Below are 18500 nucleotides of genomic sequence, written 5' to 3' on the forward strand. Positions count from 1 at the left end.
TATCACTTACTGGCCATCGTTAAACAATTTAATGTTCAATTGTTCAAATGTTTATTTTTTTGTTTTCCTTCAACTATTCATAAATTTTCTTAGCGGCGCCTAAATAGCCATTTATTGTCACCGCGAAAACGTTTCCACTTTAGAATTACGCCGCCTGCGTTTTGCGGTGTGTCGTGGAAAACAAATGGCGCAAACATTAAAACTCAATTCTAGCGTTAATCTGAACAACTTGCTCAAGGGATCAATAAGCAAATAGTTGTGGGAGTGAACATAGCATTAACAATGGTCGCCGCAATGACAATACAAGACATGAGAAGTACCGCGAGAGTGTAGTACTTACAGAAGTTGGCTATGGTTGCTTCCAACATTTTCTGCTGTGCGGACGGGAGTGCCCGGATAGTGAATGATGATCAATCTTGGAATTACCTGGTATCTATAATATTTTAGATATTTCAAGCGGTGTAGAATTGAGCTTTGATCGTCGATATTAACGAAACCTAGAAAGGATGTGCTAAGAGTAGAAAAACTCGACTCCCTTAAATTTTTAGCATCTGATTAACCGATGACCTTCGGCATTAACACATCTAAAAATTCTAAAACATTCTGGAGAGATAGCAGAAGCGGTCCTGTCAAACTCCGAATGGGTTTCAAGCCTGAGATCGAATTATATAATAAGTCATAATCAACTGAGTGCTTTCTCAGCCCCTACGATGGGATTGCCTGAATAAATGGACCCCTGAACAAGACTACCGTGGATAGGAAGCAGAGAATCATACTATGAACCACTGGCTGTAAAGCATGATGCACGCGTCCATATGTGATCTCAAATGGTTCAGCTAATTACACCCAGCCAAGGTTACATGATCCATGTTGCGTTGCACGCCCACCACACCTGGTCGCAATCAAGCCGGCACTACGCTGCCGTTCCCCAAAGTGATTAATAAGATTTCGTATAGTTTTTAATCGATTGTCAACTGCAAATGGTGCTTAATGTCACCACTGCTGTGATAACTTCAACAAGGCGAAAGACCTTGCGTTGGATATTATAATTATGATTACTACAGATTCGGGTTTGGCTGCAGCCAGTACCACTAGGACCTGGTAGTTCATAGTGACGAAGCCCGGCTCATTCCAGCATTAGACACGTTGGAGTGTAATCGAGTTATTAATTTCTTAGGAAAAAGAATCGATATTTCATAAATCAGACAGTTTTAATGATTTATTTATTCATAAAAGCCATTTCCTCCTGTGGAGTGTGCAATTGAAGTGGTGACCGGTTCCCAGCCAGTTGAAGATGGTTACCTAAGCCTTAATCTTCAGAGTCAGCACCATGTCAAGTGAAGATCGCTTGAGAATGTCATCATACTATTTCTGTGTGTTTCGTAACATTTAATTAAGCCCATTATGACTGTAATAGCAATTGCTGCACTCAAACAGCGGACCAACCAGGGACATTTTGAGAATGGTGAAATACGGCCACCTTACCGACCTACTCCAGTACTGAAAGATACATTGCACCAGGGCAGTTGGAGATTTGATCCAAAATGGGTCTTCCAGATTGCTAAGATTTATTCTTGGTAATAGATGCTCCTACAACTGAGCGGTGATATTATACTAGGGTTTGTGTGGAGTTGCCAATTCTCCCATTAAGATGGAGTAGAACCGGTTCCATTGACGGACCCGTTCAGAAGAAGCTTGATTCTTCGTAGATTCTCACCCTTACAGGAACAAGCTCCTGCGAATGAAAATGCTATTCCCAAGGGGGAGAGTGTAGCAGTTTCCAGCCAATCGATCTGGTGATCTTAGCCTAACCCTGCCAAGGTGGTAGTTGTGGCGTGTATCAGGAGCCAGTCCCTTCGGGACCTTGGTCGGGTAGTGTGCATTGAACCAGTATTAGTAGACCGCGTTGCCCCGAGCGAGCGCTGATCCGTCCGTGAGTTCCGGGATCAGCTAATCGTAGGATAGGCCTCAGGGAACTAGTGTGGGGGCTTTGTCGTCGAGGGGATACCCATTCTTGACTATTGCCATCCGCTCCCTTGCACACGATGTGCTGGTAAACAACTTAAATGGTGAACAAAAACAAATCAAACGAGGAGATAGTGGGAATGGAGAGTGAGCTGGCAGCGTTTATTCGCAGCACGAAAAAACGCCACTCACTCCAGCAACCAAGGTAACAAGAGCTAAAATACCCGACTAGACATCGGGACGCGCAGAAGGAGAGAACGGTCCAGAAAGTGATGCGGCACCTGCAACGGAGACAGGAACCCAGGCCATACCACGTACGCTATAATTGCGGAAGTAGGCACAGTGGAAACTGCCACAACTAACCAAGTGGTTTCGAATATAAGCCGAGTGGGAGGGCTGTCGATCACTCTGCGATCTGCGACGTTCCTCCAGAAAAACCTCAGCAAAGGGGTGAAAAACTGGCTAATGGAACTGGAGGAACTCCTGGACAGAATTTCATATTATAGGCGAACATGGAGAGAAAGAAAAAATCCGCAGGAAGCAGAAACAAGCGCGCCTCCCGATCGGAACACTACTAGTACCAAACGGATCGTAGACAGCCCATTGCAGACCGAACTGGCGAAAAACGAAAAGAGGAAGAGACATCTGAAGGAGACTTCACTCAGGTACTCTCCAGGGCTCAAAAGAAGAAAGCGAAGAGGAACAAAAGACAACAACACGTTAGGCCATCAGAAAAACCTCTGCTTAAAGTTAAGGCGGACACGAAGGACGGAGCACCAAAAGAATAGGTGAGGCGACGAAAGAGGACTAGACCGCGAGCTCTGCTTATTAACTCGACGTAAGGCAAGACCTTTGCCGAAGTCCTCAGTGAAATCCAAGATTAAACCCGAAGATAATGGAGCGCAAGTGTTTTTCATTCGTAAAACGAAGGGTGATGGAGTCCTAGTCGAACAAGGCCCGAAGACAATAAATAAATTTACGTTGTGTGAAGCAGTCAAGGGGCTTTTTGGATAAAAAGCTTTGGTTGCCAGCCTGGAACCCACGTCTTCTCTGGAAATCCGAGACCTTAACTGTATCACAAAAAATAACGAGGTAGAAGAGGCCATCAAACACGAATGTCCGGAGGTAACCAATGCCCGGATTGGTATCACCTCTGCGAACTCCTGAGGTTAAAAACTCGCTGTGGTTGAAAACTCGGCAACTTCAACCACGCGAGGAAGCTTCTAAACAGCGGAAAAATATAAATTGGTTGAGCAGTGTGTAAGATACGAATCCGGGCCACTTTAACCAAATGTTATAGATTTTTGGATTATGGGCACACGTCTGCATCCTGTCGGGGACCTGACAGAAGGGCAACACGCCGTAAATGCGGTCAGGTAGGCCATAAAGCGAACACGTGCAATGAAAAGGAAAGCTGCGTCCTATGCAGGGAACGTGGCGTGATTGATGAGACCGTTACGCACACTGAGGGCTCGAGGCGGTATCCAGTCTTCAGAGCAGAGCTGGAAAGAGCTAGGATGAGGTCAGCATCCTACAAATCAACATGCACCGGAGTGCCGGTTGCACTCCGAGTTGGTAGCGCAGTTCACTGCGGAGACCAAAGCTGATTTAGTACTCATCAATAAGCAGTACCAAAACAAGGGCACAGTTTCATGACAACTTGACATATCCGGTACCGCTGGTGCGGGACGGCGCCCTTGGTAGGGTTCTTACCCAAGGCCAAGGGGACGGCTTTGTCTGGATTCAGTGTTCAGGATTAATGTTTTTAGTGACTATCTTACGCCGAATGAGACGATGCCAGACTTTCGACGGAGCCTTGATGCTTTGGAGGACGCTATCTTAGGCACAGATGGGCGGATCCTGGGGTGACTTCAATGCATGGGCACTTGAATAGGGCATGTCTCGCACAGGTTCCAGAGGGAAACGAATTCTGGAAATGGCGAAAAGAACAGGTCTGGTAGTTCTAAACCAAGGGCTGCGAGGGAAGCATTCCATACCTAACCTTCGCGTCGCAATCACCGGTGTCGCTGATGGACGGGTGGCAAGTTCTGGAAGACTGCTAGGCAAGCGACCATCAATGCATTGCCTTCGAAGCGATGGACACCAGCTCTCTGTGCATGGAACGTCGGGAAAGTGAACACAGCCAACCGCCAACATCGGAGGTTTGTCAAAATACTTGGAACATGTAAGACCGCACTGAAGACGGTGGTGACACCGTCGTAAATTCAGTTATGAACCTGATAACGACGACCTGCGGAGCCTCCGTGCCCAGGAGGGCATCGAAACGTGGCAAACCTTCTATGTATTGGTGGACAGTGAAAATCGTAGAGCTCTGGAAGAAGTGTCACAGGTTCCGCAACTTAACGCAACATCTAAGCGACCGGGATTAGGCATATACCATAGTGGCTCAGAGTGAAATTATGCGGTGTTTCCAACGATTAATTAATTGAAATAATAAAACTTGTTGTTTCTTTTTCGTTGGTGTGGGTATTTATTCTTGCAAATACCGATATTTCGGGAACCACTTGTTCCCTTCATCAGTGCAAACAAGTTTCTTGTTGTTTTGCAAGAATAAATACCCACACCAACGAAAAAGAAACAACAAGTTTTATTATTTCAATTCATAGTGGCTCGCTGCTGGCAAGATCTGGTCGACCGAGTGGGGAGTGGGGACTCGGTTACAAACTGGTAACCTGAAAAGTCGAGGCTCTGCGAAAACCCTGTTTACTTAAGGCCAAGCAGATGGACCGCATTTTAAGGGTATTATTCCCTGCGCACCTCGTATGGGATGATGACTTTGGCGTGGAGAGAGCAGAGAACTGTCCACTTTTCCCTATAAAAGAGTTGGAACTGGCAGTTCTCTCTATGAAAAATAAGAAGGCTCCATGACCGATGGTATTCCAGCAGAGGTATACAAACTGGTATTCCAGCATCGACCAGACCTACTGCTCGGCGCATTCAACGCTTGCCTGAAAGAGGGCACTTTCCCTGTTCGTTGGAAGGTGGCGAGGCTTGCACTGATTCATAAAGGGAAAGGCGACCCCGAGTTGCCGTCTTCATACCGCCCACTTTGTATGCTTGACACTGCTGGGAAACTGCTCGATAAGCTCATCAGAAGTAGACTCACTAAAGCGATAGGCGCTGCTGGAGATTTATCTCCTCGGCAGTTTCGTTTTAGAACAAGGAGATCCACAGTTGATGCTGCTATGCAAGTCGTGGATGCCGTTTGACGAGCGGAGGCACATAGCCGTCGAACTCGACGGGTGGTGCTCCTCGTAGCGCTTGACGTCAGAAACACCTTTAATTCCATAAGATGGAAAGATAATTCAGACAATACTTTCCGCGAGCCGAATTGTCTCTTACGGATATTGAGAGACTATCTGAGGAACCACTACCTGCTCTATGAAACACATCCTAGGGCCGGACCTCGGGAATGTTACCTATGATAGTCGGTCATGCATATGATATCGCGGCGCTTGTTGCTGGAGCACTGTCGAACAGGAGCAAGGCATATTTGATATATTGATGCGACGAGTAAGCGGATGGATGGCTAGTCATGGTTTCAACCTTGCACTGGAAAAAACCAAAGTAGTCATCCTGACTAAAAAGCAACTTCCGACCTTGCGTCCCATATCGTTCGGCGAGTCGATAATCGAGTCAAAACCAGCGGTAAAGTACCTCGGGCTGACTTTTGACTCAAAGATAAGCTTTTTTGAGCAAATCAAAGCAGCAGCAAAGAAAGCTGCAGCTGGAGTTTCGACGTTAAGTAGGCAAATGGCAAACATTATGGGTCTTACGTCTAGCAGGCGACGTCTCCTGATGAGTTCAACGCAGTCTCTCCTGCTCTACGGTGCAGAGGCACAGAAAGCGGGGTCTGCCTCAGTCGCAGACCTAAGTTTTGTCAGCCCAGCACTGGCACGTGGTATGCCCTGCATCAGCAAGGACTACACTCATAGCGATCACCAAGCAATCTTCTTTGGGCTATGGGTGGAGTCACCGGACAGGAGACCATCATGCTCGAAACCGAGAAAGATGTCAGGCTTGTCTGCAAAAACTCTGAATGTGCCAGCAAAAAGCGCACGGATTTCTGGCGACTGCTGTGTCGTGTTGGCGCTGGATATCGAAAACGCATTCACCTCGGCGAACTGGATCAGAATTAAAGAGGCGTTGGGAGACATAGCTGTCCCCGGGTATTTAGGGAATTTGGTGGAACACTACCTCTCATAGAGGACTCATTCGCACGGAACAGATGAGGGCCCCAAAGAGTAGATTGTCACAGGCGGATTACCACAGAGATCAATACTTAACCCTCGGTTGTGGAATATCGTGTATAATGAGTTGCTTGTTCTTACCATCCCAGAGGGAACTACGATTGTCGGTTATGCTGATGACCTAGCTGTGGTTATTACAGCATAAGCGCCCAGAAAATGTAGAGGTCTACGCAGGGGAAACGGTGACCTTGGCGGACGTGAAAACGTAAGCGGTGTTAATAACGAACCGCAGGAAAAATAACACTGTGAAGGTGAAAGTCGATGGATATACGGTCGTATCAAAGCTGGCTATCAAATGCCTAGGGGTGATAATTGACACTTAATTGAACTTTAGGGAGCAGCTAGAATATGCATGCCAAGAGGCAGCCAGTGTCACCGCGGCACTTGCAGAAATGTTTCCAAATATTGGTGGGCGAAACATTGTCGAAGGTTGCTTCTTGCCGGACTGGTGCGATCCTCTACGAAGGGTCGATGGAAGCACAGGCTCATTCCCAACATTAGAGTGTGGTTTAAGAGGAAACATGGGGAGACCAACTACCACATTACCCAGTCCCTCACGGGACACGGTGGTTGCTACAGGCAGTATCTGCACCGCTTTAGGTTGGACGATTCTCCTAATTGTCCTGGATGCAGTGGCATACCGGAGGACCCAGAGCATGTGATGTTTCACTGCGCAAGCTTTGCAATGGAGCGGAGGAGCTTAAATCAAATGTTGGGCAGGAGCATGAGCCCGGAAAACTTAATTGCGGAGATGCTGAGGTCCGAGGAGAACTGGCTTATGTAGGAGGAGTTGCCGAAGGAGCAAAGAAGGAGGAAAGCCTAAGGTCAAACCTACCCCGCAAACTCATACTTAAATAGTGGCCCTGCGGGGTTGGGGCTGGAGAGGCCGGGGTGGCTTTTAGTGGGGGTGCGAATCCCACATGCGCCCGTCAGCCCGTTGTAGCTCCGGCAATTGTACGAACAAAACCCTTTCTCTTAAAAGCCACGCATTGCGTTCCAATGCGTCAGCCTAGAATACCTCTAAGCATACTCAGATATTTCGCAAAGGTTGTACTAAAATGTTACCCACCGTCACGGTTGTGTCATGTTCGATAAAAATAAATTTAACAATTAAAACTCTGTCCAAACAATATAAGTGCAAAAGTCAACAGAGCGGTGGCAATCTCCATTCACTTTGGCTCATTCAGAATTCACTTGACATAAGTAGATACAAGTGCTTCGTATTGAATGCGATTTAATATCTTTTTTTTTCCTTCAAAAAGGAAAACAACATCTCGCCAACATGTTTTCCAAAGTGAAGAACTTATATCTCACTTCTTCAAGATTATTGCAAGGTATGTACGTGTGTCGCGTCTATGCAGTGATAGTCACCTTCTATAAAAAGCATGGACTGCCTGTAGTTAAGCTTCTTTTGGCCGGTTCAAGTGACGGAATAACTAGAAGGTTTTCGACGAGTCAAAATATGGAAGGTACTTAAGATTGTTGCATGTCACGTAGTAATTTAAGATAGGGAAAATTGTAAATATTGTTATTTAGAATGTCGTTTACTCTCAGTTTGGTGTTACAAAAGTCAATAATTTGAGAGGAAAATATTATACCCTTTTGGATTATTCAGTTGATAATTCGTTCAATTACTGCGACTGTCCGTTGGAAAAAGTTAAGGAACGACGTTTTATATACTTTTGTATCTAATTGAAAAGAAATAAATTTTGATTGCTCCAAATATCCTTGGATGGCAAAAGGCAATTTGTTTTTTGCCTTCTATGGCGGTATTGCAACCATTTTGGGGCTACCATTATACATATCTTCTTTCGCAACTTTGTAAATGATCTATAATTTTCCGTAATTGGAGACTTAAACAGCAACAAAATACGTTGTGAGCAGGACGACCTGAATGACCATCCAGGTTGATTTGAACCAAACACGAGAGTATATTTGTCTCAAAATCCGGAATTTCGGGGCCATGCAGGACGACTCGCAAACAAATACGGTTTCACTGAAGTATCTCGTCATACGCGGTTGCCAGTCAAACCCGAGAAGATAGGTCGGAATATTTAAATATTTCAACGCCTCTAGCATTGTAGCCACTTGTTGAGGATCCATGGAGTTCTGAGTCCGAATCCACTTGATGGCGGACCGGACTACTTGGGAAACAACTTACTTTCTCTCTTGAGGTCCACTGACCCCTCTTTTTCGGAGTTAAACACCCAAGTTTATCAAAAAAGTTGACTGACGATTTCGTCAAGGGCAGAAGTAAGTCATCGGATACTGCCTCATCTCGGCCCTCGGAACAGCGTGACCCATATCTACTCATTTTTATCATATACAATAATGTCACGTGCATTACTGACGCAAGATGGTGTGGTAACGGACAGACAGACAGACATTAGTTTAAGCTAACTCAGGAGACGCGCAGGTTTGGCTACTCCTGAAGGTCTACGGAATCTTCGGCGGCTGCCTGCTTGTAGTAGGCAGGCACTTTAAAGAGGGAAAAAGACTGCTGGAGGGACAGGACTTCTTATGGAGCATGGTGGTAGCCGGAGGCAAAATGCTGGCAATTGTCACAGCTGTGGTCCGTGAAAGCGAGTTCGTGCCTGAATTTGGGAGAAATACCCAAAAAATCAAATGGATGCTGACAACAAAATACCACCAGAGCCCAGGAAGAGAAAGGAGCGTGCAAACCAGGCAAGAAAGTCACCCAGGCGACACAGATGACACCTCCTCTGTAAAGGCTACTTGGCGAGAACGCCGAAAAAAGAAGCCGCGAAGGGATGAGTGAAATACCTGGACCCCAACAAATCCCCAAAAAGGTTGAAACGCCCTTCTCCAAAGAAGCCGGAGTAGGCAATGAAAGCAGCCAAAGATGTCAAAGAAAAGGGGGTAGCTGTGATGCCTGCAAATGAGGCAGAGCATGAAGTACGAGGCACGGAGGCATGGAGCAAGGTTACTCCAAGAAGAGGAAGGAGAGGAGAAGGATACGGGCAAAAGTGATGGTCATTTCCAAAAAGAAGGAAGCAACTAATGCCGACAATCTTAAACAAGTTATATCGGACCCAGAGCTTATGGATTTAGGGAACAGCGTCAGCTGAATTAGGCGGTCACAAAAGGAAGACCTCATGGTGGAGCTAAAAAGTCTATTGACAATACAGAAATGAGAGAGAAATACCTCAGTGGAGAAATTCCTTGGCCAGGAGATAGCTATCTAGTGCAAGGATATCGATGAGGTTACCGCGCAGCAGAGATGTCCGCGCAGCACTGGAAAAGATGTTCGAACTACCGACTACATGCATGCTGTGCGAAGGAAAGGACTGAGTCTGGCAGAGGAAAAGAGGAAGGCAATCCTCATTACAAATTGTTTCAGAAGACATGCGACCAGTCTGCGGATTGGAAGCCATATGATCGTCTCAAAGCCGACCATCAAATACCTTGACGTGACTCTCGATGCCAGGCTGAGTTCCAAAGGACATATATCGTACGCCTGTGAAAAAGCTGCAGAGGCCACCACGGCCCTTTCCAGGATGATGCCGAACGTAGATGCCCAAAACAGTGTAGCAGGCTGCTGATAGCTGGGGAAAGGAATGAGGGGGTGAGGAATTTGAGGTGAGGAATTTGAATCTAAAGCCGAATCCATCGCTGAATTGTACAGTAAGAGCTTCGACCCTATGGTGAGACGTTTCGAGGGAAACAGTTTTTGTAAGCTGAAATGGGCATTGTTGGCTGTCAACAACTGCCCGCGGATTTCATCGTTGTAGCTGTTATCGGTTGCGATTTTCGACCTTAGATAGGAGAAATTATCAACGGCTTTAAAGTTGCAATCTCCTATCTTAATCCTCCCCTTTTGACCAGCGCGGTTTGATGTTGATGGTTGGTTGGTTTTTGGTACTGACCTTCATTTGCCTTCATTGGGGTGCAGCCCAAGATCTCGCGCCGTTTCCCTCCTACTCGATCTGGATGAAGGCAGTTTGTATGTCTCGGGTCGTTCTTCTTATTATGTCGATATCGTCAGCATAAACCAGTAGTTGAGTGGACTTAAAGAGGATCGTACTTCTTGCATTTACCTCAGCATCACGGATCACTTTCTGGAGGGCCAGGTTAAAGAGGACGCATGATAGGGCATCCCCTTGTCGTAGACCGTTGTTAATGTCGAATGGTCTTAAGAGTGATCCTGCTGCTTTTATCTGGCCTCGCACATTGGTCAGGGTCAGCCTAATCAGTCTTATCAATTTCGTCGGGATACCGAATTCCCTCATGGCCGTGTATAGTTTTACTCTGGCTATGCTATCGTAGGCGGTTTTAAAGTCAATGAAAAGATAGTGCAACTGATGCACATATTTCTGTTTTTCCGGCGCTTGCCGGACAGAGAAAATCTGATCTGTGTTGATTTGCCTGGAGTTAAGCCTCTTTGCTATGGGCCAATGATGTTCTGGGCGTATGGGGCTCTCCGGCCTAGCAAGATAGTGGAGAATATCTTATAGATGGTACTCAATAACGTGACACCTCTATAATTACTGCACTGTGTGATATCTCCCTTTTTATGTATGAGACAGATAATGCCTCGCTGCCAATCGTCAGGCATTGATTCGCTGTCCCATACCTTGAGCACAAGTTGATGAACCACTTGGTGTAACTGGTCGCCTCCATATTTAACCAATTCGGCTGTAATTCCATCGGCTCCTGGCGACTTATGATTTTTTAGCCGATGAATTGCACGGACTGTTTCTCCTAAACTTGGTGGTGACAGTATTCGTCCGTCTTCTTCAGTTGGCGGGACCTCCAACTCGCCGATTTTCGGGTTGTTCAGTAGCTCATCAAAGTACTCAACCCATCACTCCAATATGCCCATTCTGTCGGAAATCAGATTTCCCTCTTTGCCCCGGCAGGATGAACATCGAGGTGTATAAGGCTTCATCCTGCTGAACTACACAAATCTACCTAAAGTCCATGTAAACCCCGACGAAATTTCGATAGTGGTAGAAGAGAAAATTGTTGATGCAGCGAGGAAATTCACTAAAAATAAGACCCCAGGGCCAGATGGAGTCCCGAATATCGCCCTGAAAGTGCCAGCCACGACAGAACCAGGTATGTTTGTCAAAGTTTTTACGGCATGCCTTAGAGAAGGACAATTCCACAAGTAATAGAAGCTGCGAAAGTTGATACCTATTTCGAAGCCACGTAAACCATTGGGTGACCCCTCCTCATATCGACTGATATGTTTGGTCAATACTATTGGTAAACTATTTGAACGAATATACAAAAGGCTGCTCGTTGTTGCGGAAAAGGGAGGAGACCTATCCAATAAGCAATTAGGGTTTCGTAAGGGGAAATCAAACGTCGATGTAATCAACGTGGTGACTGGGCTGGCTCGCGCTGCAATACAAGATGACAAATGCTGCGCAGTGGTGACACTCGATGTAAAAAATGCATTCAACACTGCAAAGTAGACGAAAATCGTAGAGGCTTTAACCAAACCACAGGCTCCAAAGTACATTGTACGTATCGTTGTTGCATTTCTACTTGGAAGAAGATTATATTGTGACTCGGACGATGGACAGAAATTATTCCCAATGACGTGTGTCGTACCACAGGGGTCTGTCTTAGGTCCCTTACTGTGGCTAATTATGTGCAATGGAGTGCGGTCTCGAGAATACTAACGAACATTGGTGGACCAAGACAAAGTCGACGTCATCTTATTTCAAGGGTAGTTAATTCCATGCTACTCTACGCAGCTCCAGTTTGGGCAAACGTTCTGGAAAACAAGTCAAACTGCGGAAAACTAGGAATGGCGTATCGACTAAGTGCACTCCGGGTATGCAGTGCTTATCGAACAACAGGAGAAACAGGATATGTACTGGGAGGAACAATCTCCCTTGGCGTCTTGGCGGATGATGGTCGAGGTCTCTACGGCCAAATGTATGCAATCGGGGAGTTCATTGTACTTCGACGGCAACTAGCACGGCGGGAATCCATCGCAAAATGGCAAAAGGGATGGAACAAGGCACAAACTGGCCATTGGACCGACCGTATCATTCCACACATTCGAAGATGGATTGAAAGGAGCCACGGAGAACTAAACTACGAGCTAACACAGCTTTTAAGTGGACATGGAGGTTATCGGGTTTATCTACATCGATTTCGATCCACAGGTCCCACCTTCTCACCAAATTTCGTGTCAATCGGTATAGCAGTTTCTGAGAAAAGTGCCTGTGACAGACAGACAGACAGACACCGAGCCAGAAGAGCGGCTCAGAGGGCGGTAGGTAGAGTCGAGCAGGGGCAGAAAGGGTGCGCCTACAAGGCAGCCCGCAAAACCCTCAAGCTCGCCATCCAGCGAAGCCAGAGAAAATGCTTATTGGAGCTCTGCTCAGAAGCGGACGTAAACCCGTGGGGGAGAGCTTATGGAATCGTGATGGGACGATTCAGAGGCCGTTCATCTCCGCAGATCACGTATCCCACCCTCTTGCTGAAAATCAACCAGCGGTTATTCCCCCAGCAAGAGGAGAGCACCGACACATTCCAACCACCTCTGAATGTGACGGCAATCCCGCCAGTCACCAGAGACGAGCTGCTGGAGATCTGCGGTAGAATAGGAGACAATAAAGCGTCGGAATAAGACCCTTAAGCTTGCCGTGAAATCCAGACCGGACATGCTCGCTGAGTTGTTCGAAGCGTGCATGTCCGAGGGAATATTTCCAGCGGCATGGAAGCGGCAGAAGTTGGTACCTCTGCCTAAGCCTGGAAAACCTCCAAGTGAACCATCGTCATACCGACCCATATGTCTTTTGGACACTGTGGGGAAAATGTTAGAGCGGGTAATCTATAATAGATTACTCCCGGTTATTGAGAGCCAAGGCGGCCTTTCAAATCGGCAGTATGGGTTCCGAAAAGCCAGATCAACCATTGATGCCATCAAATTGGTTACTGGCTTGGCCGAAAATGCAATCGACGGAAAAGGTAGTACCAGCAAATATTGTGTGATGGTCACCCTGGATGTGAGGAATGCATTCAACTCCGCCAATTGGAACCTTATACGAAAGTCTCTGACGACCTTTGGTGTTCCCACCTACCTCGCCGCTATTATAGATAGCTACTTGCATGAGCGAGCATTGTGGTATAATACCGATGATGGACCCAAGGAGTACGCTGTCTCCGCGGGTTCTGTAAGGGTCTGCTGGCTCTGTACTGGGCCCACTACTGTAGAACATCATGTACAATGATGTGCTTAATCTTCCGGTTCGGGAGGAGGCCACGGTGGCGGGTTACGCCGATGATATAACACTGGTTGTGGGCGCAAAACATCTCGAGGATGCTGAGTTGTACTCAAGCGAAGCAATCAGTGTTGGTAAGGCTTGGATGGAGAGTGCTGGACTGGCACTCGCTGAGGAAAAGACGGAAGCGGTCCTCATCACTAAGCGCCGCAAAAGAAATTACGCCTGCATTAGAATTGTGAATCACTTCCAAGCCTGCCATCAAATACTTGGGGGTGATGATAGACGGAAAATTCAATTTTAAGCAGCACATAGAGCATACTTGTAAAAGAGCATCCACCACGAGTATGGCTCTGGCAAGGATGATGCGGAACGTAGGAGGGTGGTGAGTTCTATCATGCTGTATGCAGTCCCATTTTGGGGAAACGCACTGCAGGTTTTAGGCAATGCATATAAACTGAGTGCGGTTTACAGAAGAACAGTCTGAAGGGTGTGTTCTGCCTTCAGGGCCGTCTCAGACGATACAGCGTTCATCATCTCGGGAATGATGCCAATTGACATCCTGGCAACCGAAATAATGAACATTTATAACACCAGGTCCATCTCTCACTTATCACAGGTGAAAAAAGCCGAAAGAGAGAGATCCATAAGCAGATGGCAACAGCGATGGAACCAGTCAGAAAAGCGTCGTTGGACTTACAGGTTGATCGCTTCCATCAGGGAGTGGCTGGAGAGAGAGCATGGGGAGATCAGTTATAATCTCACCCAGTTTTCCACCGGCCATAGAGGATACCGTCAATACCTGTACAGATTTAAATTGGACACCGGACCTAATTGTCCAAGCTGTGACGGCGTCCCAGAGGACCCAGCGCACGTATTCTTCCAATGTCGTGGAAGAAAGAATGAACCTAGATGAAACTCTAGGTGTAGTGCTACCACCGGAAAATTTTGTCCGGAGAATGGTAGCTTGCCAGGAAGACTGCGATGCGATCAATTCCATGATCGCAGTAATCCAGGAGAAAGTGCGAAAAGCAGAAGAAGTGAGGAAGGCGCGGTTATGAACCCCGCGGGAAGACTGAAGGAGACCTAGCTAAAGTAAGCTAACTCCGCCCCGTGATGTAATACCTAAAGGTGGCTCCACGGGGTAGGGGAGGAGTTGGGGGTGGTTTAAGTGGGTAAAAATCCCACACTCTCTCCTAACAAAAAAAAAAAGACAGACAGACAGACAGTAAGCCGATTTTAGTAAGGTTTTGTGTGTTTACACAATTGTGTTTACACAAAACCTTAAAAAAAAGGACAGACAGACAGACTGACAGACATTGAACCGATAAACCGATAAAAAAGCAATTCGTGGCACCAATAACCTTTTAGGGGGAAGTGACTGACTTTTTAATCGGGGTTAAAGACAGGGACCCTTTTATTCCCTTTTCATGTCCTCCCTTCCTTCTCCGGGCGTTGTGTTGAAAATACAAGTTTCAACACGGGAAAATCCATGGTGGGTCAACGTTTTTTTTGCCTTTCACTCCATTTAAGGAATTTCTATGCTAACGAAAATTAATCGCTCCACGTGCGATTTCATTGAAAATTAGGATCAATCAATCAGAAATACTTCAGACCGAAAATCGTAATAGTTTTTTACCTGTACAGTATGAAAGATAAACACGGTTAACCAAAATAACTCTTAGTTTCAGAAAAACCCGGTTTTTGCAACCTAGTGTCTGCCAGGTTTTCCAACTTCAGGCAATCCGCAGTCTATGAACTACTGACATTAGTTAAATAATTAGAGCTTCTTACCAAATTGATAATAAACTCAATAGCCACCGTGCAAATATCTATGTCAAGTGCAGCACCCAACGAGCAATTGTGCAAACAAACAGCGAAGAAAAAAGATAAACCTGGAACGTGGCGTAAGAAACAAAAGCGCCAAACCCTCAAGAACTCCATTCAATTGCTCAATTGAGCAACAACCGGAAAAGTAAGATGGATGAAAAGTAATTTATTGTAACCGCAAACACTTTGCTCAATTGATCTGATCATGTGTATTAAGTGTATCTGCATTCATAAAATTGATCAATTGTAACATGTGAAACCGCAGATACATACGAACGTAGATGCATAGATCACTTTTGCATGGAAAAGCAGTAGATGGTTTCCACTCCGTGTGGTGCAACACGAAGGCGTATGTTGCAGGTGCTGCATGCATGCGACGGGGGAGGTTATGTGGTTTACTGAACGCGAAATCCTAATCCATAACCGCTTTTTTTCCATACGAGTAAGACTTACCTCCTTAGCTGGCAGAGGGTCAGATCCAAGTCCATTCTGAAATTAAGAACAGAAAAACAGATTAGTCGCCTTGCATTTTTCCAGAGGATAAATTCTGTATGAATGAGGAACGATTCCTGCGGGGCAAGTGCATCTCTTGTCAACATGCACCTACAACGTGCAGAGTTCGTTCCACTGAGCAATCTTCCCTGATCTCGGGTTTGGCATGAGCTCCGATGACCATAAACAATGTCGCCGATGACCATGATCAAAATCTCCCGAAACAACAAGCGCAATAACATCGCAAATGGAATCTGCTGGAGTCGAGATAAAATGCAAGTTTATCGTCCGTAAAATAACGTATGTGTAAGCGCAGTCATTTGTATCTACTCATGCAATTATTTATTTGGTTTGTTCAGTTGCATCTATTTAGCTCGATCCAATGGGTCCTAGGAAGGCCTGCAGAGTCGTTCCTAGTGTAAGGATGCTGTTGCATAGGATGGGCTCCAATCAGAGAACAGATCATGGGCATATATGGTGGGCAACAATCAGCAATCTCCCAAAAGCGATTATTGAAGATCTAATTGGTTGTCATAAATTCTAGTCGCAAGTGCATATTGGCAGTCCAGGAGGGAAATGAAGGCTGTCCTTTTTCGAATGCGCCTGATGAAACGGCTGTACTTGGGTGGCTGGGGCAAATCGAAAGGTTTGTGGAATCGAAGTTGGATATTTGTGAGTTTCTTACGTGAAAGATGTAGCGGAAAGAAAGTAGAGCAATTAATAGATATTCTTAGAAAAACTTTGCGTCTGACCGCTTCAGTCAGAGAGGACGCTTCGTTAGGGCAGATAAAATTCACGAATGGTTGAGGCAGGAGTGATTGCTTTGTAACCGGAATGGCTATACCCATTTCGACCAACTCGGGATTGCACACTGGTTGACCAATCCTAGCGATAGTAGAGAAGCGTGGAGCAGAGCGGTTATCCCTAAGGGGGGCTCTGCTCATTAAACCGACGGAAGGCAAGACATTTGCGGAAGTACTTAGTGAAATTCGCCACAGGATGAAACTAGAAGACAAGGGAGCAGAGGTGTCCTCCATACGGAAAACGAGGAGTGGCGGAGACCACGTCGAACTGGGCTTGAAGACAACTAGCAAGATTACGTGCTGCGAAATGGTCAAGAGGTTATTGGGGAAGAGGGCTCTTGTTTCTAGCCTAAAGCCCAATCTATTCCTTGAAATCTGGGATCTTGACTATTTCACAGAAAAGGTCGAAGTGGAGGAGGCGATAAAGAGCGATTGTCCAGAAGTAACCAATATCCGGATAGGTATCACCTCTGTAAATGCTCGAGGCCAAAAACTGGCCGTGATGGAAGTTCCCGAGCAATATGCGGGGAAACTCCTTAGCAACGGGAGAATCAAAATTGGATGGGTAGTATTGCAGGGTACCAATGTGGATAGTCTTCAGCAAGTGCTACAAAAGTCTAGATTATGAACACACGTCAGCAGCTTGCAAGGGACTGCGGCCAGATAGGTCATCAAGCGAAGACCTGCCTGTACAGGGATCGTGGTGCGTCTGGTGAGAGCGTTGCACACACTGCGGGCTCGGAAGCGTGTCCAATCTTCAGGGCGGAATCGTAAAGGGCTAGGGTGCGAATGGCATGATCCGCATTTTTCAAATTAACATGCACCGGAGTGCAACCGGTCACCAGTTGCTAGCACAGTTCGCTGCGGAATTAAATGCTGATCTAGTGCTAATAAGCGAGCAATACCGAAGCAGGGACCCGGCCTCATGGCATCTCAACTTATCGATCACCGCTGCCATCTGGGTTCGGGACGACGTTCGACTCGCGTTCTTGCCGAAGGCCGATGGAATGGGTTTGTCTGGATCCGGTGTTTAGTGATAGCGTTTTTTAGCGTTTACCTGGCGCCGAACGAGAGGATGTCGGACTTTCAGCGCCGGCTTAATGCACTCGTTCGTCTCTTTCGACCAGGCTGTGAAAGAAGAATTCCTGATATCACTTTTGCGTCGAAATCTCTGGCATCTTCGGTGGACGGATGGCCAGTCCTAGCAGACTTCTCGGCAAGTGCTCACCAGTACATTGCGTTCGACGCTACTTGCCGGTAGCATCAACCCGACGTTCCCCCTGACTGTGGAATATCGCGAGGGTGAACATCGAGAAGTTCGTCGAAGCTCTTGGAGTAAGCAGAACCGCGCTCGAGGACGCTTCGGAGGATGATAGTGTCGTAGCTGACACCGTCGTAAATTGAATGATGAACCTGATAACGGCTGCGTGTGAGGCTTCCATGCCCCAGAGGGGCACTTGTTGCCGGAACACTGTCGAACAGCCGCAAAGCAGACTTAGCATATTGATGTGACGGGTAAGCGGATGGATGATTGCTCACGGTTTCAGCCGAAAAAGCCGAAGTAGTCATCTTGACCAGAAGGAGAATCCCGACCCTGCGTCTATAGAGGCAAAATCAGCGGTTAAATACCTTGGTTTAATGTTCGAAGATGAGCTTCTTCGAGCAAATCAAAGCAGCAGCGGACAGGGCTGCAGCTGGAGTCCCGGCCTTGAGTCAGCTAATATCGAATGTTGGAGGTCCTATATCTACTTGGAGACGTCTCCGTATGGGAAAAACGCAATTGGCTCTGCTCTATGGCGCGGAGCTATGGGCTGATGCCCTTGCCAAGGAAGTGCATCGTACGCGCCTTGCTCAAGGGCACAGACGGGATGTTTTGCCAGTGGCGTCTGCTTATCGCACTCTCTCCGAAGCGACTATGATGGTGATCCTGAGAG

General features: G+C 46.7%; 1 protein-coding gene across 2 annotated transcripts in view; it reads right to left on the reverse strand.

Annotated features, from left to right (window-relative positions):
• LOC119655658 (Krueppel-like factor 6) overlaps positions 1 to 18500 on the reverse strand; it is a 490962-nt gene that overhangs the window by 383060 nt on the left and 89402 nt on the right. For both annotated transcript variants that reach the window (XM_038061643.1, XM_038061642.1), the window contains one exon: positions 15725 to 15760. In XM_038061643.1, coding sequence (XP_037917571.1) covers positions 15725 to 15760 — 36 coding nt within the window. The remainder of the gene's footprint in view (positions 1 to 15724; positions 15761 to 18500) is intronic.

Source organism: Hermetia illucens, chromosome 4 (genome assembly GCF_905115235.1).
Source record: "Hermetia illucens chromosome 4, iHerIll2.2.curated.20191125, whole genome shotgun sequence".
Classification (NCBI taxonomy): domain Eukaryota; kingdom Metazoa; phylum Arthropoda; class Insecta; order Diptera; family Stratiomyidae; genus Hermetia; species Hermetia illucens.